Source organism: Cuculus canorus, chromosome 14, assembly GCF_017976375.1.
Source record: "Cuculus canorus isolate bCucCan1 chromosome 14, bCucCan1.pri, whole genome shotgun sequence".
Taxonomy (NCBI): Eukaryota; Metazoa; Chordata; class Aves; order Cuculiformes; family Cuculidae; genus Cuculus; species Cuculus canorus.
The window spans coordinates 20,630,800-20,653,634 of NC_071414.1; the positions used below are offsets into that span (position 1 = coordinate 20,630,800).

The 22,835-nt window shown below is 43.1% G+C and overlaps 1 protein-coding gene across 1 annotated transcript; it reads right to left on the reverse strand.

Moving 5' to 3' along the window:
• Positions 1 to 7,251: 7,251 nt before the first annotated feature.
• Positions 7,252 to 18,829, reverse strand: GFRA3 (GDNF family receptor alpha 3). Its single transcript, XM_054079995.1, has 8 exons — positions 18,674 to 18,829; positions 15,326 to 15,601; positions 14,512 to 14,604; positions 13,729 to 14,074; positions 13,541 to 13,650; positions 13,124 to 13,258; positions 12,028 to 12,158; positions 7,252 to 11,718 (listed from the first exon to the last, which is right to left on the reverse strand). The coding sequence occupies exons 1-8, from the start codon at positions 18,714 to 18,716 to the stop codon at positions 11,584 to 11,586; spliced, it is 1,269 nt and encodes a 422-aa protein (XP_053935970.1). The 5' UTR covers positions 18,717 to 18,829; the 3' UTR covers positions 7,252 to 11,583.
• Between the last annotated feature and the right edge of the window lie 4,006 nt (positions 18,830 to 22,835).

The window sequence follows — 22,835 nt, forward strand, 5'->3', positions numbered from 1 at the left end:
CCAGCAAGCGCTTGCTGCAGTACTGCCTAAATAACCGGTTATCGAATTCAAATTTCTGTCAGAAAATATTTAAGCTACATGTTCTGTGGCATTTTAGCTATGGTTAATGTTTGCTTCTCCTCTGTCTGAACTGTCAAGAGCCTTGTTTCTTTTAGTACTGCCCTGTTATAGATCACTTGTTTCTTATCTTGTTAGACAAAGCATTTCAGAGGAAAGATTTAGGCTTGTTTTGTAGCATCCACTCCCTTGAGCAGGGAATTTGTAGCTTCTGTGTGCTACCTTTAAAACAGAGGTAAAATTCAATACAGTAACAATACCTTCCTGGTTAGGTGATAGGACAGTACTGCAGTTTTACTTTCGGAATATGCAGAATGGGAAGTGTTTTATATTTTTGTAATGAAAAGCATATCCTGCTGCATATAATATTGCCGTGCCAAATTTCATATGGGAGTTGTCAACTGAGTGTTTTACACTTGCTCATTTCGATATTGATTTGTATTCTCTGCAGAGGTTGTGAATTCAGGGTAAAAACTGTCAGTCTGGTGACAGATAGGTTCTTGATTAATGAAGCCTGGGGTCAAAATTGCAAAACAGGATGGATCTGCTGTTGCTGGTATGGAGACAGCTGAGTTTTACCGGAAGAAACACCTGTATGTAAAGACACTTTTTGGTTACTCCTTCTTAAGATAACTGTGAAAATAGTACTATTAATACATGTTGGAAAGCCAAAGAGATTTTAATAGAAATAAATGTGGCTTCTCCTGACTGTGGGCTGCCAGTCCCATTTAGGAAGGCTTCTACTTTAATCTGACATCTTGTTTAGCACTGATAACACTAGAGAGTCCAATTAAAGTATTTCAAGAAGACATCCCTATACAGGGCTACATTGATTGTCCGCTAATGTGTATTGAATTTTAGCTAAATACAGCCCCGGGTGCTGTGCTGGAAAGCAGCAGAGCTTGCTGTCCAAGCTCTTAATTCCTTTTATATCGATTTGGCTGCTAATGATATATCCTTCTACTCTAATTAACTGACATCTGCATTAGGCTGAACAAGAGCACCCACTTGAAGTTGTCCACTTGTTTGTGTTATGAAATGTGGTTTGTGTCTTTTATGTTCAATTTTGTTCAGATTATCTCAGTCTGTGCAAAATAGATCATCCAAAGGATCGCCTCTTCTTTTAAATATCTTGTAAAACAAGTTTGTCTCTCTGCTGTCTACATTCCTGCCTAAACGTCCAGGGCTTAGGTTGCCAGTGAGCCTGGCCAGAGCTAGTTCACTGGCTGGATGCTTTTCTAATCCCTCTCAATCGATTATTTGCTCCCTTGACTGATTTGGAGCTGCCAAGAAAAGTGTTTATTTAGATAAAGATGGGGTATGAAGACCTGAGGATAAATGGGTTGGTTTGTATGTTATGGGTCATGAAAGAACCATCAGCCATAAATTACTAAATTGAGCTGAAAATGCTGCTAGCCTGGAAGGGGTAATCTGCTGGTGAAACCAGATCACCAGATCTACAAACTGCCATTTCTCACATGGGGAAATTTTTATTTCAGCATCTGAAAAATAAAATGGATGTAGTTAGTTCAGTATTGTTTTTACAGAGATTCAGAATTTAAAGCCACTAGTTTGCAGAAATTCATTGCAAGCAGCTATTTTGTTTTGTTATGTATGCTGTTGCCATGTATGTGATTACACATTTGCTTTGGGAGCAGGTTGTGAGTCTCATTAATAAAGATCAGTGAAGCTCGTACACTGTTATGTTTGGACCTCTGTAGAAGCATCACACTCAGTGACAGGCACTGCAGGAAGCTGGTCTCATTGGGTTTTTTCTTAGAATACTGTTTGAGTGACTTGCTTTTCTGTGTTTGTGGAGTTAGACCCTCTCCTAAACAATGGAAGTACATATGACTGCATTCCCAGTGTTCATGTGGTGGCAGTTCCACCACACTTGGCAGCTAAGAACTGTTTCAAGATTCCTGATTTTTTACTGTAATCTGCGTGTAACAAAATAACTCTAGTTCTGGCTTGGTTACACTGAAATTATGTTCTCATTCCAGTTTCTGCTAAGAAAATGTACAGCTTTCATTTAAATATTTATTCACTGCAACAGAATTCCTTTTTTTCTTATTGTATCATATTTAATAAGGACTAACAAAATAATTTTTATATTATTTTCCTACTGTGTATTTTGGGACATACTTAGAGGGATAACGAAGTGATGAAAGTAATATTTTTTCTCTCCTTCGGTACACTACAGATTCTAAGCCTTTCCCCTCCTTTCTCTTTACTGATTAGCTGCTTTCCTGCATGATATACATATCCTTTCACAAAAGTTAGTAGAGCAAAAATACAATCAGTACTTGATGTTCAGTATACTGATAATGTAAAACCAAGGAAATTTGGGTTAAGTAGAATGTAATGCATCGGCATTGCTATTGCATTTTCACTTTACACAAATCGAGAATTACTGGATATAACATCACATTCCAACTTCAGTGCTGGAAGCTTATTGTATTACAGAGAAATCTCAACAGAAGCTGAGTTGCACTTTATGAGGATATGAGGATCTGAAGGTCACCACCTTGTCTGAGGATGGGAATTCTTTAATTAGAAAGCAGACATTTTCTTTTCCAAGATGAGTTGTTTTTTTTTCCCTTTGAGGCATTAATGGAACAGTGCTTCAGTGCTGACAAACAAATACATGATGAAATTTTTGATTGCTAGTCAGGGTGGAGGGGTCAACTAGGACAGCTTTCAAATTATACTAATAACAAAATATGTACCTAGGTAGCGGTGAAAGAGCAGTAGTGAATTTCCTGGACTGGTTCTGTTTCACTGACAAGTAGAGCTCAGGAAGCAGCACTTAACACCTGGCTTACACCTCTTTTTATTTTTTAAGTTCTATTGATTCCTAGTTATGCTGTTTGGCAGATATCGAGTAATTAATTTTACTCAAAGGAACATAACCAGTCCTGACTTAATTCTGTATCCATCACTTTTGATTTGCCAGAGACTTACATGTGCAATTAGTGCTGTCACCTTCTGTTAATAGAAAGTCTGTACATGTCATAGTAGCAACAATGATATATTCTGCTAGGTCATGGCATTGCTTTTTGCATAATCTGGTTTCTTTCCAGGCAGTAGCTGTGAGCAGCAAACAGAGTAATGAGGAAATAGTACAATCCAGAAAACAGAGGAGTAGTAAGCAACTTTTTCAGTGTGGCAAAAGGTTAACGTGAATGAGTCCTGAAAGGTGGGTATATCAGCAATTTTAAAATAAAGGTGATTGGCGAGGAGATGAGCAGTACCCAAAATTAGACAGTGTGCTTAAGATCCGTGGTAATCAAAGAGATCTAATGAAGCTGAAGCAGTAGGCAACATGATTACAGATGAACTTTGGTGTTGGCAGATGTTGGAGAATACATACAAGAAGGAACGGTTGGAATACTCATGGTTAGGGGGCTCTGTATTGCTTTTATCTATTTTAAAATATCCAGGTGTCACTATGGCCTAGACGATAAAGACTTCTGCTCAGTGAGCAATAGTAGTGGTTAGAAGACAAATATCCATTTTAAGATTTAGGGTTAAAACATTATTCTGATGGTCCCATCTCTGGGGCTTCCAAGCAGCAAGGCCTCATGAAGTCTGCTTTCCTTTCTCTTATTAATTGTTTGGTTTGGGGGTGAAGAGAAAAAGCAAATTGAACATCAATACTAAATTGCAAACAAACAGGCCAGAGAAAGTGTCTGAGTTGTGGTTTCCCTCTTGGCACTCTTCACTGATACTGGGCAGAGCAGTGCACTGAATTCTGAAGCCAAGAGAAAATATTTGGGTCTTAAAACAGGGTGTTAGACAAAATCCTGGAAATGTCATACCTTAACATAGGAAACTGGATTCTGAATTTAAGTTTTTATGCTTGAAAATCTGAATCAAAATACAGTCTCAAGTGAATACCTGAGTAATACTATGCTATCGTGAGTAATAGTATGATTTCTGGTGAGATCTGCAAACTAAGCTGAGATCTAGCAAAAATAAACTAATAATAATCTAATAAATTGATCGTCTTATCATCTTTTCCCTTTCCTTCCCATCTTATTGGCCCTGATTTACCAGATGGAAGATGTAACTTGGTGATATTTGAGAACAGAGGCCAACTTGAGCTTCTAGTACTAGCATTTCAGCATTTCAGACCTGTAGAGGGAATGTATGTCCAGTGTAGTATGAATAAAACAACGGAGATTTTACTCCCAACTTTTTAGTAAATCCCCTCAAGATGAGTCATCTCTCCCTGCCTACAGGCCTTTCTGTGTAGAAAAAAAATATATAAAGTATAAAGTATATAAGTATAAAACTTGCATTTGCACTGTGATCTGCACCTCCATATGAGTTCCATATGCCTTGAGATTTGTATTTACACATTAAGAATGAAGTGTTCAGTGCACTAAAAATGTGTTTGTGGTGTGATACCACTGCAGCTCTTGAGTCGGATGTAGAATAGCAGTCAGTTGTGCGGTGTATTGGAGAACCTGGATTAGTTGTGCATTAAAAATTTTGCACAAGGCTGGACTGAAATTGAGAAAATCTCTTAACTGATTTCTGCTAGAATTGTCACAAGAGCTGCATATGCTCTCTTTTGGAATGATGGGAGAGAAATCCAAAGAGCTGAGGCTGGAATAATTAGCTGCTAATCTCACATTTCTACAAAAAGACTGAGCAATTCCTGTTTTATATCCCTGAAAACATAATGGAGCCTTGGGGATCACTGACACAAGCAGCTTCTGAGAGCCACTAGCACTTAGCAAAATTGACTTCAGTTAATCAAAAGATTCTTTAGGGAGAAGGAAAAAAGCTGCTGGTTTGGACAGCTGCAGAAAAAATAACTGCGTGTGGATGGTTAAAGAATTTTCAGCTCCTTGCAGAGGGGCTCAGTGACCTATCATGATAGTATCTAGTGGGCAAACTTAAATAGAAGGAAAATTATTTAAGTGCTAGACTGATGGGGGGAAAGTGAAAGGGGGAGAGCACCACAACACTGTGCTCAGCCTTTATTAAAGCACTTCTTGAGTGAGTTGTGTATGAATTTGCAAGCACAGCAGAGACTACAGCAATCATACGTGCAGAGCGAACAGGATTATCCAGCGTGTGTGATCTGGAATATTAACATGCCCCCATCATGAAGAAACAATTGCCATTGTTCTGACTCATGAGCCATTTTCCTGTAGTCCTAGGTAAAAGGAGGCACCACAGTTCTTAACAGTCCTTGACATTTTTTATTTTTAAAAGCCCATGGTGAAACCTCTGATCCGAGCTTCTAAACCAGCACATAGGTTTCAAGTCAGCTTGGTTTTAATGGTATCCTTTCCTTAGGAGAAAACACATTTTATTACGTTCTGCTTTTAATTAAGTGCTTGGTGTTTTAAGATAAACTGAGAGGAGGAAAGGGGAAGTATCACCCTTTCTGTAGTCCAATGGAATGCCCAATATTATGAGAACAAAGCCAGAATAACTAAAATAGGATAGACATTATGGAAAACAGTTTTGAAAAGTTTCCATTTGCTTCGTTTAGGTACTTAGGGCTGCAAGGAACCTCCTGTGTCATCAGGTCCAATCTCCTGCTGTCACAGTCACAAATTCATACATATGATCTGTCACATAATAGTTTTTTTCTGAGAACGTGTTACGATTTATGGCATAATGGAATAAATGTTTTTATTTCTGTGGAGTTTAAATTAGGCATTTGTGGATACCAGGGGAATTTATTTGCAACAGCACTTCCAATACTATAAAACAGTTGGCAGCTTTTTCTTGCTGAATATGCCACTGTAAAACAAAATTTTAATTTTGGCACTCCCTATGTGTTGCAATGCAGATGTTTCCGTGTAATGTTCCTCTCTGACCAGATGCCAAAGATGTAGGAGTGCACACAGTTTAGATCAAGGAGCATCATTACAGGAAAACACCTGTGGTTTCCTTACCAGAGCAATATTCTGGAAGGAGGAAAAAGTCTCATGCAACTCTTTTTATTCTTGCACTGTCTTCAAGGGGATGATGCATGCAACAGCATATATGTGTGTGGGTTACATAATGGAAGTGGAATAAGAATTTTTAGATCTGTAGTTATACATGTTCTAACTCTATCTAGTGTTTTTCTATAATTTTGCTCTTTATTTTGATCAGTGGTTGCTGAGATATAATTCAGTTGAAGATTAATTAACTAGTTAATTTAAATTCAGTCAGATAATCAGTAGAACATTTTTCCATCTTTTTATCTTCACTAGAGACAACTCTAATTTTCTCCTGGATTCTCAAACTCACTAGCAAGTCTTGTGGTATGCTTCTAGAGGCTCTAGTCCTCATCTCAGCTCTTCAAGCAGTTAGTGGTATGATCTCAGTGATTCTGGCCACAGGATAAAACAAAGGCAAAGATGATTTTCACTCCATCAGGCTAAGCTATTTGAATGTTGCTTAATAAATTTTGTCATCTGATGGGGGAGGGGAAGAACAGATGAATCTCATGGCTTCCAGGAAAACGTGTGGGACCAGTGAGAAGAAAGATGAGCCAAAACTCACGCAATTATTTTGTGCTAGCTTAATGGCTGTCTTGTTCTGCCCAAAGGTAAAGACGTAGTTATCAGCACCATTTATCGGGTACACCATTTTAGTATAAGCTTGTTTAAAACAGGGTAGAGCCCCTTTTTCATCTTAATTAGACAGTAACTCATTGATTCCAAGTGGGCCTTCATTTTATAATTATTTAGTATATAATATAATGTCATTAAACATCTTTGAGTGGACAGGATTGCTCTAAAAGCTTTAGCTCCATAGCTCTAATATTAGGCTTTTGGCATTCATCCCTGTGTGTGAAAAGCAGTCCGTTTGTTTACCAGGAATTTAGATTCACATTACTGGGGGAATTAGCAGGGAGCTATTAGTCTGATTCAAGCACTTAACAATTGCTGATCATCCCCTCCTGGCCGGGGGTAATGGAGGTGATCAGCTGTAAATGGAAAGCGTGTGGGGCTATTTTCATGAAGGCACTTGGAGAAAGTGCTGCATCCCTTGACCTCTGCTAACCCTGGGGTTTGCAAGAAAACCAAACACCAGGATGCTTCCTGGAGGAGAGCTAATCGTCTATAAGAAAAGCTTCCATTAGGGACACAGCCAAGCTCAGCCTCAACCAGCCCTCCCTCATCTGAAACAAGGTTCAGCCATAAAGTCCCTGAGGTAGACATGATTATGCTCCGACTGTGTTTACCAGGCTCTGTTTCAATGGGGAAAGCAACTGTAGAACAGAGGCTGGGTTTGATTCCATAGCAGTGCCAAACGCTCCTGTTGAGCTTTGTGGTGGTGCTGGTTGGCTCTCTTCTTCTCCATTGTCGCCCCAAGAGTTCTATCTCGTTCAGGGACACCTCAAAGATCACTTTGACAGTCTTCTTTCTTGCTCCTGTGTAAAGTTGCTACCATTTTAGCAAACAGAGCAACTTGGTGATTGTTAGGATGTATTGGAAAAGAGACTTTCATTCCTCATAGGTGCTGAAGCTATGAGTGTTGTCAGCTCGAGGTTACCTTTTCCTGTCAACAGGTTTTAGAGTCATGCCAGGGATCTGTAGCCAGGAATTACTGTTTGAAGTAAAGCTCAGCTTTATCTCATCTGTGATCCATATTGTCGTCCCCCTCAAAAGGAAAACTGCAGTCACTTGGTTCTTACTGAAACACACATTTTCTGGAGGCAGTAGGAATTATTTTAATGAGGCAAGGGCAGAATAGTTTCAGACTTTCAAATCGAAGGCTTATCTTTGGTATCAACAACTTACCCAACACAGTGACTAAGCTCACTACTGGAGAAGGATCACACAAATGACCTTTGAGAATGCTACACTAGACCATGTTAAGGGATCTACAGCTATATCAGAAACCATTGTACCTTACAGTGAGTGACCTCTGTAAAAGCTGTTATTAAGATTACTTTGCAAGAGATTCTGTCCAACTATGTTCTTTAAATTTCTTTTCTGTACTGCTGCAAGCAGTACACAAGGAGTGAAGCTTCTATTAAATGTGAAGGAAGGCAGGAGACTTCTAGAGCTGCGAGATAAATTTTATCAGTGAGATCTGGCATTATGTTACACTTTTAAAAATAATCTACATTGCAACAATTAGAAGGTTCCCTCCTTTTATATGCTTGCTAAGAGCTCAACATTAAGACCGTCAGGGTAGAGAATCTCAATTAGATTAGTTTTGTACTTAAACCAAAGGTACTCACAGGATGTTGTATTCCAGTTTCTGGGGCAAAGAAGCTGAGGGAGGGTTGTGATGTCCTGCAGTATGGTTAGTAAGGCCTGTTCTGAATGGGTTTAAGTAACTATGCCAGTCTTTGAACATTGGTGGTGCTAACAGAGCTGAACTGATACCAATACTGGCATGACATTTCTTAGTAGCAGTTATACTTGCGCATGCATGTATCCTATGTAGCTGAATAACTGTGATGTTTGGAGATCAGGTGTTACAAAAGTCTGAGTGAAAATGGATTTGTACTCATAGCAGTGTGGATACATGTGAATGCAGGTGTATTTAGAGGTGAATTTTATTTGCAGGTATTGATGAATAAGCTTAAGAGGCAGCCATGCATATAAAGGTTCCTAGGTACATGTGAAAGGGACATAGGATAGTTGGAGAAAAAAACAAAACTGACATGTTTTGCTTTCATTTCAGCCTAGAGCAGGATTTGTCTGAGTGTCAAGCATTTTGCTGTGTAGTCCAGGACATGGGAGGAGTCTGGAATTGCAATCAGCCTTCTTAGCAGGGGTAAAGGGCTAAAGGCTCACAGTGCCTTGACTATGAACAACAAAATGCTAATACGTTTCTCCATATCAACCTGTCTTAGAGTGCTGTCATGGGGAAAGAGGAAAGATCACAGAGCAGATGAGTGGAAGATGAATGCAGTACAGTGTGTGTATGGTACAGATGGCTCAGGGAAATCTACTCCATTATTCTAAGAAATATCCGCACTAATTTGTGCAATATCGGGAAGAACAACATTTTCTTCTTCCCTGTCATTCTCCACTAAATTCTGGAGATAACAGATGCTCTTATTTATCAAGACTCTTGACTGTAGTGGTTTTAGTCCCAACATATGGAGAATGGTCTAATGTGGACATTAGAATATGGCAACATGGGCTCTTGTTTCTATTAAAGAATGGTAGCAAATATGTGGAAATAGTGCTGTCTCTTGATACAAACTGCCATATTTCTCTAGATAATTGGAAATACCAGCATTTGTACTCCTCTTAATTAAGAAGACATGATGTTTGTTCCTAGTGCATGGAAATAGGATGTTGCTTCTCTGCGTGCCAGAGGAGATGGTTCTGCTCCACACAGTGATATGCTCACCCTATCTGCCCAGGAAGTAAAGAGAAGGCTGGAATTTGAAATGGAAATATTAGTACTGCAGGAGGACAACTACTCCAATACATGTGACGGTGTAAGTTTCTGTAATAAGAAGGTGTCAATCAGTGACTGATAACCACAGTGTAGCACCCAGCTGGTGTTTTCCTGGCAACAGATAAAAGGACAGGGTAAAAAATATCTGCCTGTTTGCATCTGTTCAGGACTGTAATAGCATTTGCGGCACACAATACTGTTTGGGTCTGTTGCATCTCATAGGATGAGCAAGGGGCACTATACGTGTGCGTGGACATTTGCTTTGAGCTGAGTTTCATGTTCTCCTGGAAGTGTAGGCTGGCTGATGAGGCAACTCTTGCACACAACTGATCGTGGACTATTAACCTATGCTCAGAAATCAATATTCACTTAACACGACAAACAAATGCGATACAAAATAACAGTTATACAGTGCACAAATTTACACTCAGAATAAACAGGTTATGAAACAGCTTGGCAGAGGAAATTGGACAGGCAGCATGGAAGAGAACAAGGACAACTTGGGTGTGTGGAGAGGTAAAAGGTACATGCAGCTCCAAGATTTTCATGTCTCAATGTCCCATGGGTTTTGTGGTCAATGCAGCTTCAATGAGCTATATACTCTCGGAGCATTACTAAGAAGTTCCGTCCTGAAGTCACGCAAGGTCATCTTTGCTAGGTAAGACTAAATGTACTGGGAGTGAGCACAGAAATCCATCTTAACCCATAAAACCCAAGTCTGTTGCTAGTCATGATAATGGATGATTATATGTATCTACATTGCAGGGGGCAAACCAGAAATGAGCAAGAGTATAAACTGTAGTATAGTGTCCTTGACCTGGGATGGTGTTTTTCATATACTTAAAATAATAGAATTGAAAAGGGAACTGAAAGTAATCCAGAACTGGTGTTTACAAGGGACTATATGTTTATTGAGCTTTACTTGCAACCTGGAACATGGATTTCCAGTCTTCAGGATAGTATGTTGTACTCTACAGCTTGACAGTCTGGACGAGTGGGCCCACATGAACCTCATGAAGTTCAAGAAGGCCAGGTCCCACATGTGGGTTAGGACAATCCCCAATATCACTACAGGCTGGAGGATGAATGGATTGAGAGCAGCCCTGTAGAAAAGGTCTGGACAATACTGGTGGATGAAAAATTGGATACGAGTTGGTAATGTGTGCTCACAGCCCAGAAAGCTGTGTTGTATCCTGGGCTGCACAAAAGGAAGCATGGCCAGCAGGTCAAGACAGGCGAGGCTTCCCCTGTACTCTATCTCACACTACCCAGCCCTGCGTTCAGCTCTGGGGTGCCTGCTACAAGACAAACAGATCTGTTGGAGCGGATCCAGAGGAGGCCACAAAATTGGTCAGAGGGCTGGAACCGCTCTCCTCTGAAGACAGGCTGAGACAGTTGGGGTGGTTCAGCCTGGAGAAGAGAAAGCTCTGGGGAGACCTTACTGCAGCCTTTCAATATATAAAGGGGATCACCAGAAAGACAGAGAGAGGCTTTTTACCAGGGCTTGTAATGACAGGACAAGGGGAAATGGTTTCAAACTGAAAGAGGACAGATTTAGATTGGACATGAGGAAGAGAATTTTTTGCAATGAGGGTGGTGAGGCACTGGCACAGATTGCCAAGAGAAGTTGTCGGTGCCCCCTCCACAGAAGAGGAGGCAGGGAAGGCTGGATGAGGCTTTGGGCAACCTGATCTGGTTGAAGATGTCCCTGTTCATTGCAGAGCAGTTGGACTAGATGGCCTTTAAAGGTTCTTTCCAGCCTAGCCCATTCCATGATTGTACGCCCGAGGAAGAGCTCCGGACGGTGGGGTGGTAGGACATACCATGTCAGGTCCTTCCTTGCAGGCAGAAACAAACCCTGCACAAGTTCTGACAGAATCCAGGCCTTTGTTTTAAAATACTGCACTAAAATATTAGAAGTGATGTAGGGCACCATATCTACAGAGCTCAGTGCAAAATGACTGGGGGAAAGTGATGTGCAAGCTCGAGGGAGGTCTTCAGTGACTGCCATTCTGCATTAAGGCTGTTCCAGTCCTCTTTTCTGGAAGCCTTCCATTTCCCAAACGTAAATCAGCAGTGGGAGGTGTCTGGATATGGAATACCATTAATAATATGGAAAGGAAAGATGCCATTTATGCCAATTTAACATGGGCTCAGCAATAGGGGCAGGAATAGAGCCATAGACGGCCAAGAAATAGAAGCTCCAGAATAAACAGAGGATGCCATAGGCATATTGCTGTGTTCAGAGATGTCGCGTTGTGTCTTCCCTTCAGACACCTAGGAAATGAAAAGGCGGAATGAGTCCCAGTTAACTATGTTTATGATCAAACAACTGGCTGCAGAACCTCCAGTTCAGAGCACTAATGTGAGACTATAGGAAACTCTGGTGGCCAGGCAGCACAGCCTCCTATTTCTGCTTGTCTGCAGGAGGAAAACCTCGAGGTAAAGTGGTCCAGGGTTCTGCATGCATGCGGCATCCCTTGCTTTGATGTCCAAAATCACACATTTACAGATCCAAGGTTTTTCAGCTACTGTCTCTAGGCCACCTGACTCACTGCTTTGTGAAGGCAACAAAGCAATCCATACCTGTGACATTTCTGAAGCAAGAGATGCGCTGGCACTGTCTCCTTGGAAGCTTAGGGAAGATGAATACAATGAGTCTTTCTGTCTTTCTAGAGCTGTCTGCTTCAGGTGCATTTGAGACCAAATGGTATTTTCTGCAAACAGAAGTAAAGCAAGAGTCCCAATGTGTTTTTCTTGTGCATACCTTGAAGTCTAGTGAGCAGAAGTCTAGGGAAGCAGTTTAGGAAATGCACTCATGGGCTGTATGGCTTTGATACAGAGAATACATATTGTCTGTTCGGTAAATGGCCTGTTAGTTTGTGAGGTTGAGCAGACTGCAAAGCCAGTTTGCACTGTACCTGAGGACATCTAGGTCCCTCTGGTTACTTTCCCAGATGTCTGTTTTGTAAGGGGCAGGTATGTGGTGTCTCAGATGGGGTGTTTAGGTGTAGGTGTAGCTGTAGCTGTAGTGCTGAGCATAAGGCTTTTCCACGCAGCAGGAGGGAGGTTTAAATATCAATCGTTTATCTAATGCTGCTGGTTTCTTTGATATCCTTTGGAAGCTTTTACAAACATAAAATATTTAAATCTTATTAAGGTCTGTTGCTAAAATACTACAGACATAAAAGAAATACAGACTTAGGATTACATAGTTGCATGTCACAGGGTTTTTGTGACAGCTTTGCTGCTGGATCTATAACCAGGCTGTTTCATGTGCTAATTATCTGGAACAAGTCAGTGAGGGCCAAGGGCATGCACAGGAAAGGAGTGGGACTAGAAGAGCTCAAACTCCACAGTCCTGGTGCACTGATGTGGTTATCAAGAACCTACAGGTGCAGCATGTCTGACCTCCCCTTGTGATTTTGTTTGCAACCCCTTCATTTGAATGCTGTTTGGAAACAGCTTCACGGTGTTTGAGATGAACAGAAGTGTTGCCAAAAGGTACAGAAACACTTCTGAGAACAGATACAGGCTGGTCCCATAGGCTGGATGGGAGATGCTGCAAAAGAAGACAGAACTACACACAAGAGCAATGCTATGTAGGATCTTAAAATCAATGGGATTTGAATCTCCCGGTGCGGAGCTGCTTCTCTGATACTGTGATATGATTGATGCTTACCAAGGCATTTGTTGCTCTCAAACATGCCGAGTATCTGGTCACACTTCTGCTTCTGGTTGCCGCTGCTCTCACATGTGCACCACAGGGACACCTCCACACTGGAGTTACTGACATAGTTGGGCGTCATGGGCGTGCCTGTCACAAACCCCCAGAAACTGCAATAAGGATTTACTTTATCAAATGAAAGAAGCATCTTGAGTCCTGCTATACTAAAGGGAATGCTGCCCTAGAGGCAGAAGTCTTCCATTGTGATATGGTACCCAGGAGAAGTAGAGCACTAGCATCAATCAGGCTAAGGCATATTCATTGGAATACTGGCCAGTGCCTCCTGCAGTAGAGCAAGATGGTCCCTTACAGCATCAGAGTGTGCCTACCAGTTTGTGGCCTGAAAGCGTCCATATTCTTGTGATCACTTACCAATCATCCCCATGTAAGCCTGCAGGCATGCAGCATGGTTGTGCTGAGTGCAACCATCTGGAGACATGTCCGTAGGTTGACAATTTTGTTGGAAGTCAGCCAGTCGGGATCTGTAGAAAGGAAAATGAGACTATCAGTGTTTATGCTGTTCTCTTCCCTTGGCTAACATCTGCTGCTGCCAGACCTACTTGCAGATATGGTCTTCTAAGCAGGAATCCAGAAGCCAGAGGCAATTGGGTTTGGTGTTAGACTGGAAGGAACAATCAGGAACAATAGTTTTCCGACGTCGTTCTCCACAAAATTCATCTTGACATGGACAGAATAGGATCCTTTTGGTAAAATCCTCAGGAACTTTCTCAAAGAAATTCCTTAGCCCCCTGTGGCATTTGCGACGGTCACACGCGTCCTCGCTCCCTGCTCCCTTGGTGCAGATAGAGGCATAGTCTGTGCGCAGACGAACACACTTCTTGCTCAGGTTACAGACATGAGTTGCTTTGAGGCATGGATTTGTGGCATCTCTGTCTAACTGTGAGCCTACAAAGCCAAAAGAAACCCAGAAACAATGAAGCAAGTCTCCAGCAGAGAATCTGTGTGGAAAAAGGAGTAGCCCTTACTTGATGGTCAGATTGGGGACATCAAAAAGAACAAAGCCAATTAGTCCCACTTTCTGCCTGTATTATGATACTGCAGTTCTACTAGTTACAGCTTTGTATTTTTTATTGGTTCATGTTAGGCTGATTCTTTCAGAGAATGAATCTTTGTCAGTGATTCCCCATTCTTGGGCCTGGATCTGTGGCTGTATTTGCACTCAGTGGGGAGACAAATGTAGGCAAGTATCCAGAGCAAGCATTTCTCTGATTAAAGGGGCCATTACTCCAAATTGTCCTTAATAATTATCATAATAAGCCCCTTAAAAGATAACGCTGTTATATCAGGGCAGTGTTATATCATGTAATCATTACAATTCTTACCTGACAACAGAGCTGCCAGTTTATTATAGTCTGTCTTCCAGTGTTCTTCATTTGCTGGATTCTCATAGGGAGACGTCTCCAAATTGAAATAACCTAGGCAAGATACAAGGCATTTTATGCAGTGGAAGAAATGCATTGTGACCAGCTTTTTTTTTTTTTTTTTTTTTTAAACCTGATTCTTTTCTTATTTGTGCCTGGTCGTTTCTTCGGGCTGGAGTTCAGAGATGCTCCATCTTTCTCAAAGCCAAATGCCAAGAATGGTTCTGCTGGAGATGTGAAGGTATTACTGTGTAAAACGAGCATTATATTTTGTCATGAGATCTCCACTGGCTGGAATTTGGTCTATGTTGTCATTTGGGTTTTTCTGCATCAGTACTAGCGAGATGGGCAGCACAGTTGGACTTTAGTGGGAGGCCAAGCGGAAGCATCCCACTAAAGCTGGAAAGAAGCAGCATGCTCAAGGATGTCATTATTGTGTGTCATTGTCACACCTCCATTTTCAGTGATAGACAGATGTGACCATTTTTGAGGTGATATCACAGCTGTCTCCCTTCACAGCACTAACTCTAACTGTCTCAGAATAGCTGTCTCTGTTTCTTAGGGTCCCTGGTGTACCAGCAGGGCCAGTCCCAGACCAAATCCATTTCAGTTTTCTCTGCTTATCAAACAGAGCAGTAGTGACTCCTCTTTGCTAGGAGATCTGGTTCCAAAGTGATACCTGTGGTGCTGGGAAGTGGCCTTTTGCAGTTGTTTTCAGAGGGCAGCAGGTGAAAGCTTTACTGCTACCTTGTAAATTCATATAATTTCATCTCACCATCTGTCATGCTGGAATGGACGGTCCAGAAAATGCGTAAGCAATGCTCTTGTCTCTTCATGCGCCGGTGACACCTGCAGTGCAGCAAGGAGCTGTTTCCAAGGTCCAGCTCTGCATTCAGACATCTGACCCTGCTATCATGATCCAGTGGAGAGAAGCGAGTCTTAGCAAGGGCACAATTTTCCAGGACCCTGTAGGTGGCATTGCAGGTGGAGTCCGAGAGGCACAGCTCCTCTGCTGCTAGGCAGTCACTCCGCGGCAGAGCGAGGAGATCTCCTGCTCAAGTAGGGAAAAGATTGTTAGGATCACAATCTCCATGAACGCCACACAAGCACCTTGTTGCTATTCTGTAGGTATCCTATATTCAAAAAGGACTCCTCTCAAAAGGCAGAATTGGTTGAGGTCCTTCATATGCAGTAGTAAGGAACAAAAGCCATCTCCATTTAGAAACAAAAGTATGAGCATTGATGTATGAAAGAGGGAACGAAAGCTTAAAAGTCTCAAAAATATTTTTATTTAACAAGACCAGTTTTTATCACCCTTAACTCTTTCAGCTTGGCCAGGTCCAGGAATGGTGCTGTATCTTACAGAGTAGTAAATCCCTGTGGAAATCTTGGTGTTGCTGAGGCTCACTTTGAAGAAGCTCTTCTGAGTAATGAAAACCGCAGTGCAATAAGCACATAGCAACACCATACTGTGAGTCAGTGCTGCTGCCGCTGCTAAAATGTATACTGCTCATTAAGAGGTGTACCCAGAAAGCCATTTGTAGGGTGTTAAAAACAACTGAGCTTGGAAACTAAAGAATACGTATTTTCTGCATGGTAGAAATCCTTAACATAAGATGGAGTAGTTTCATATAGAAGTGCTGATAGCCAATCAATTTAAGTATATAGGACCCAGCCCTTGAAATCCCTACCAAATCACTGGGATGCAGGCTTGGCCTGCCAGCTTCCATCTGTTGGTTGATTGTGAACTCTATATGTGACTATATCTCCGAGTGTGTTTATTTCACATAGAGACTATATCTCTGTGTGTTTCATATTGATTGCTATATGCACACACATGCACCACCTTATGTGGAAGTACTAAATAATCTCAATTTAACAATATAATCTTTAAAAGTAGGCTTTTTTCAGCTTTTTGAATTTTTCATAGGGACTATTGTCTCAAAAGGGTAATACTAGCGTGATACATAGCATTATGTTGTCACAGGTAGGTGAATGCAGTCTATAATCTTTCTTCATTTCTGTAGTATATGAATCTGTGTTTACAGTACAAGTACATCGAAGACAGCTAATAAAATATATATATAGGCTAGTACATTTCTTCCCTTCAGGACAATATTGCTTGGTTGGTTTTGAGAAAACCAAATATCTTTAGTATTCTTTGGGTACATGACCTTACCTATCACTCTGTTTAGCAGATGCAGAAGTACTGGTTCAGTCTGCCTTCACTACAGATTAGAGCAGCTCCTAGTGCCTGATGTTCACCACCTAATTTGTTCACTTCCTTCACTTTTGCTGGCTTCATAAGTTTACTTGCTGTAAGCAGTAGGCTGCATAAATCTATGCTTGTCTGCTTCTCAGATTTCCACTTCTCCTATCACCCAGGAATACTATCCAGGTGTCTTGTCTCATTTGTACAAATTTCTTGGCACTTCTATAAAGTTATTATACTTTGCTGTTCATCTGGCTGTTATGTGGAGACTGTAGGACTTTGTAAGCTCCCTGAAAAACAAATATCTCATCAGAAAAGCCTTGTACCCAGCACAATGAGTTTTGGTTGGGTATTACACCTAGGCACAACCTTAATGAACATTCCAACTGATTACAACCTGCAAGGTTGCAGTCAGTGCAAATTCCCAAGAGCTAATCAGTCTGTTCTCTCCAGCAGCTTTTGGAACTCTAAACGGAGCAAACTGATCTACCCCACCAGGACAGATCCCAATACCATCTCCCCAGCATCCCAGCACCAACAGTGGTGTGCAGCACCTGCTCTAAGAAGTTAGAGGAGGACAGGATGCACTTTCCTGGCATCCAGATTTCAGCTAAGCAAGCAACTGAGCTTGAACTGACATTTTTAAAACTCTAAAGTGATTAATTGCCAGGAGAGAGCAGAGCTAGTTGTCAGTGGATGGACTGTGTTTCTACCCCAGCCCTGTACCAAATGCTTCGGGTGAAGCTGCCGTAAACCTCCAGTTTTAAAATAGTCCCTCTTTACAGACATCATGCAGTAGCTATGTACGGTCTTAAACCCTAATACCTGACATGTCATTTCAGTTTTTAAAACCTTGTCTTAGTATTCCAAATAATAACATGAAAGAATGAGAAAGTTAATTCTTTCTTAGACCTATGGTGTAGGCTGCCGAACCTGTTAAAGATGCATGTGTAGGGGAGTCCCTTCTGTAGTTTAAAGAAAAAAAAAGTTAAAAGGTAATAATCAATTCACAGATCGTGACCATTAATATCTTAGAAAAAAAAGGATGGTTAAGATTCTAGAATGGTTTGAGTGGGAAGGGACCTTTCAAGCCCATCTGAAAGTCCAACTGCCCTGCAGTAAACAGGGACATCTTCATTTGGAACAGGTTGCTCAGAGCCCCGTCCAACCTGACTGTGAATGTTTCCAGGGATGGGACATCCACCACCTCTCCGGGCAACCTGGGCCAGAGCCTCACCACCTTCAGCATAAAAAGTTTCTTCCTTATACATACTGTAAATCTTCCCTCTTTTAGTTTAGTTTAAAACCATTTCCCCTTGTCCCATCATAATACAGGTTCTTTATTCTCCCATTTCACTCTGCGTCCTGTCATATATACGTGCATTATTTTGATGCCTTTCGTGCACCGTGCTATCGATAGAGAGAACAACTGCAGAAGGGAAACCTTTCCTTTATTAAGTACAGTCATCAAAGAAGCCTTAGTATCGGGACACAGAAAATGTGGGAGATCTATTGAAATCCTGCGGCTGCATACGCTGCCGAGGTCCGGTGCAGCAGCTCATTTTTACAGCGGTTGCTGGCATATTCAGCAGCCACAGCTTTGTCTGAACTGGAAAGCACTGCCATGCCGTAGCCAGGGTGGAGGGATGCTTCAGAGCACCCCGAATTTTGGTATTTCTAGTCACACGAGCCATGAATGCCGGGCAAGAACGGAGCTGGGAAGAGGAATCATATCTGCACTCGGGCGCAGAGCACAATGCACGAACCCACGGCTCCGAGGGCTTCGCCGCTCCCGCGGGTCCCGCGCGCGGCGGGCACGGAATGAGCCACGCGCAGCCGGTGCGGGTGGCACCCGGCCCCGGGCACCCGGTGCCCCCGCCGCCCCCGCCCGCCCCGCGACCGCGCTGTTACCGGCTCGGGAGAGCAGCAGTGGCAGGAGCAGGGCGAGCCCCATGCCGGAGCCCGCGCCGGCCGTCGATCGCTCCGAGCCGCGGTTCCGCAGCTCACATGCCCCGCGGCGGCTCCGACCGCGCCGCTCGCTCCGCACCGCCCGGACCGCCCCGTCGGGCTGCGGCGTGAGCGCCGCCCCGAGCTCCGCCCCGCCGCCGGGGGACCGGGGGGCGCTGCGGGGCGGAGGGACAGGAAAGGGGCTGCGGGACGGGGCGGGCTGCGGAAGCGGGGGGTGCCTGCGGGGCGTAGGGGCTGCGGAACGGGGATGGGGACGGGGCAGGCAGGGCTTTGGGGCAGGCAGGCCTGGGGGCTGCGGGGCTATGGGGCTGCGGGGCAGGGCCGCACTTCCCCGGCGAGGCTCGCAGCGGCATTCCCAAAGCGGCGCTTCTGGCAGGGGCGGTGGGAGCCCTGGCTCGTTTGTTACTTGACGCGTCCCAGCGTGGGGGGAGCGGTGTGACCGCTCGGTGGGAAGCACACACGGGGTGATCAGGGAATACTGGAGGGGACGGTGCAGAGCGGCTTTTGAATGAATTCCCACGTGGGGAATCCTTTGGTCTGCGAGGAATGAGCTGGCTCTGGTTCTTCCCTTTCGGCTTTGTTTGGAAGGGCCTGAGTCCAGTATCTCACCACATCGCTGAGGGTCTGCACAGCATTTTGGCAGCTTTTTAAACACACACTGGTCTTTAGTCTGCATTAACCAATGTGCAAGAGTAACGGTCCAACATGCACACCTCGCGCATCAGTGCAATTGTTCATAGGTCAGTTGTTTGCACATGCAGAGACCTGTCCCAACTGCCTGAAAAGCGCAACGGCAAGGGCAATAGTTGTGCAAACATATCGAGCATTCACAATCCTGTTCAGTGCTGCCCTCCTCTTCTTGGGTTTTGGAAAATATTAGTCCTGCTGACTGCTGGGAGCTGCCGTGAAAGAATTCTTTTGAGTGTGAACAAGCTGTCCACAAACACTGGACATTCTTCTTTCATGTCTAAGGAGGAGAGAAAATTCTTGCCATGGCTCAAAGTCTAATCAAAATCAAAGTTGGAGGAGCTTAAGGAAAATGGTGGCTGGGACAGAGCATGTTTATCTTGTAGTGAATTGTTGTGGTTACCATTCAGGAGGAGGAGGAAATGGAGTTAGTCAGGCTGAAGAACTAAGAGGAAAGAAGTTTACTTGCAATGACATGAAAAAAAAAAAAAAAAAAGAAATGGCTTGGTCCTATGAGCTTCTCTATGCTTTTTGTGGGAAACTATAAGAATAAACAAGTGGATCTGAAAGTTTTTACTTGTGAACCCATTTATAACTGTGGCACAGTTGCGACCTGTCTGCATGATTATTGTGGCTGGAATAGTAATGCAGTAGTGTGCAACTTGTGAGCAGTAACAGGAAAAAGAAGAGGCATTGCTTACTGTGTCATGGGATTGTGTACTTGCTTTGAGAGTGTAGGTAAGTCTTTCCTAAGCAATTTGAGTGGCTGTTGAAAAGGAATAAAACTGGGCCCTGCCACTTATGTTCCAGGCTGCCTGGAAGTGAACCCAAATCATTCAGTGCACAGCAGTGAGAGGTTACAACTGCCCAGCGCCCCTCATTGCAGGAGTACCAGTGGGCCAGGGAGTTTGTGGAACGTATTAACTGACTTCCTTGGTATGGCAGATGATGACAACCACCGGAGGAGAAGCTCTGCTGGACCTGGCTGTAGCTGACATATAGCTTTTTGAGAATACTCAGTGTAAAGGATGATTTGGATGGTGGTGGTTATTCATCTGTGATCCTTAGTCTGTTGTTTCTGTTTTACTGTTTTTACGTTTCTCCTAAGCAAAGGCAAATTTCAGTAAACTCCATGAACTGATAGCCAACATCCTACAGGAGAAGAGCCTAGAGAAGAGAAATGGTGTGTGCCCCTCGAGAAAGGGAAGAACACAATCATAACTTCAAGATCTAGGAAAATTCTTGAACACATAAACAATCTGTTAGGGTGTGGAAAATTAACAGGCTTGCTATTTATCTCCCAGATGGATTTGTCTAGGACCAATACAATTTCATTGACAACAGGATAAGAACTTAGGTGGAGAGGGAAGAAAAAGAAGAGATCATACAGGCTGCTGGGGATCTTTAAGAACAGCTCTAGATAGGGCAGTCCAGCTTGGTGCGAGAGAATGGTTATGAGGGTCCTTCAAGTTCCTTTCCAGATTGTTTACCTGATTCTGTCATTATAAACATGCATGCAAAGCCTGCTGGGATAATTCACTAACTCAGCTTTGAATTATGCTCTGCAGCAAATCGAAATGAAAAAAGAAAATTCTTCCTTCCATGTTAAAGATGAATGCTGTTGCAGTGTTTTCAGGTTGCCTGGGCAAGTGGACAAGTAGAGGAACCCTCTCTTAGTGCCCGATGAAGGCTTGCCAAGTCACTGCGCTTCGCTGGTCAGCACAGTCTGCTACTACTGGGGAAGGGTCCCTTCAACCATTCTTGTATACGTACGTGCATCTTTGCCTGGGACTTATGAAATAACAAGGGTGTTTGATTATTTCCCCCCTTCCTTCACACACACAGCAGCACGGTAACCTCATTACAGGTCTCAGAGAGTCAGATAATTACCAGTCTCTTCTGGCCAGAGCTTTTATCACTCTTTCCATTCAAAATTATAGAGGCCAGCTCTGACCTGTGGGGGTCACCTACCAGATTAACGTGTAACAGCTCAGGAATCAGTTTTTCTAATTCCATGTGAGGTCCAGGCCTTTGGCCTTCTCAAACAGCTGCAGAAACAGGGATCAACTCTGATCTGATTTCCTCAGCTCTTAACACCAGTTCCATGGTTTATGTTATCTTTGTTGCTCTTTGCAAGTTCATTTAGATCCTGGCTGATTTGGGGTTAGGTGTCGGCAGATCTTGTGATGAAATAGATATGTGACTAAGCTTCACAGTAAGTAAATTCTCATCGGATCTTTGCCATTATTTTGTTTTACCCAAAACTGGTGTTAACCTTGCATGTCAAGGTTGCATGGGGATTAAACGTGTAAAAATTGGACACCTTGTTCCTTTTCTTGTCCTGGCAGATTTGTCCATAGCATCTTGTCAACACCCACAGCAGTAAGCACCATTCTGTTCCTAGGCTGCACAGGGTCTGGGCAGTATATCATTACTTAAGTACTTAAACACAAGCTTAAAGGCAAGCAGGAACTGTTACACATGGGACCTTGAGGCACAGAGTCGCCCAAACTCATCAAGGAAGTCAATTTGCATGCAAATTATTTTAGTACAGTCACATTCATGTGATTGGTCTTTTCCTGGCTCTGAAGAGAGTTTGCTCTAAAGACAGTTTGCTCCTCAGCAACTGGTTGGAGAGTGTCCCTGCACAGAGTCATGGGCTGTCCCTTCAAAAGAGCTGAGGGAAATGGTAAAGCAGTCTGTTATGGCAGTCGGTGACCTTACAGAACCACAGCCAATATTACTGCAGGGCTGCAGTTCCTTTCTACTGAGTCCCATGAAGACAGAACTTACACTCTGACTCTGGAGTAAGCAGTTTTCCTCTGCTTTTATTCTCTGAGGTAAATGCTGTTCTACCTGATGAGCACTGTGCTAAAGCAAGTAGGACTTCCAGAGATGTACTAGGCATTTCTTCTGTCTGTGACTGCCACAGCCAGCTAAGTGTGGCTAGTACCAGGCAAGTATTTTTTTGCAGTATGTGCTGAGTTACTAATTCTACCCTATTTTGTGTAGGACAAATTTTGTGAAGATTATCACACCCTGGTGCTTCTGCTGTGTTTTGTTTTGGTGGTTTGGGTTTTTTTTCAGGATTTGATCACTACAACCCTTCTCGAGTCAAAACCAGAGCATGTTCCTGCACAGTGCAGAAGAAGCTGTGTCTCTGACAGCTGAGCCCGGGTTATTTGTGCGGAGTGCTGTCAGAGTGCTGCTGCAGGAGGCAGCACAGAGGAGGGCTGTGCAAACACTTCTCTGCCTGGGCTAATATTTACAGCGCCACACTCTGCTCTTTACGGGGCTGGAGACAGACAGCAGACACTCACAGCTCCTATCAACACCTGTACCCTACAGAAATATTAACCTAATGCAAACAGCCCAGCAGAAGTTAATGTCTGTATTCAGAGAAAACCAAATAAAAGCC

What these genes read in the sequence shown, in the direction of transcription:
- GFRA3 (XM_054079995.1), bottom strand. Translation starts at nt 18,716, where the DNA reads ATGGGGCTCGCCCTGCTCCTGCCACTGCTGCTCTCCCGAGCCG. An exon ending in ACTGGCAGCTCTGTTGTCAG is followed by an intron (nt 14,075 to 14,511) that starts GTAAGAATTGTA and finishes TTGGCTTTGTAG; the next exon opens with GCTCACAGTTAGACAGAGAT. An exon ending in TTAGAAGACCATATCTGCAA is followed by an intron (nt 13,651 to 13,728) that starts GTAGGTCTGGCA and finishes TCCTTTCTACAG; the next exon opens with ATCCCGACTGGCTGACTTCC.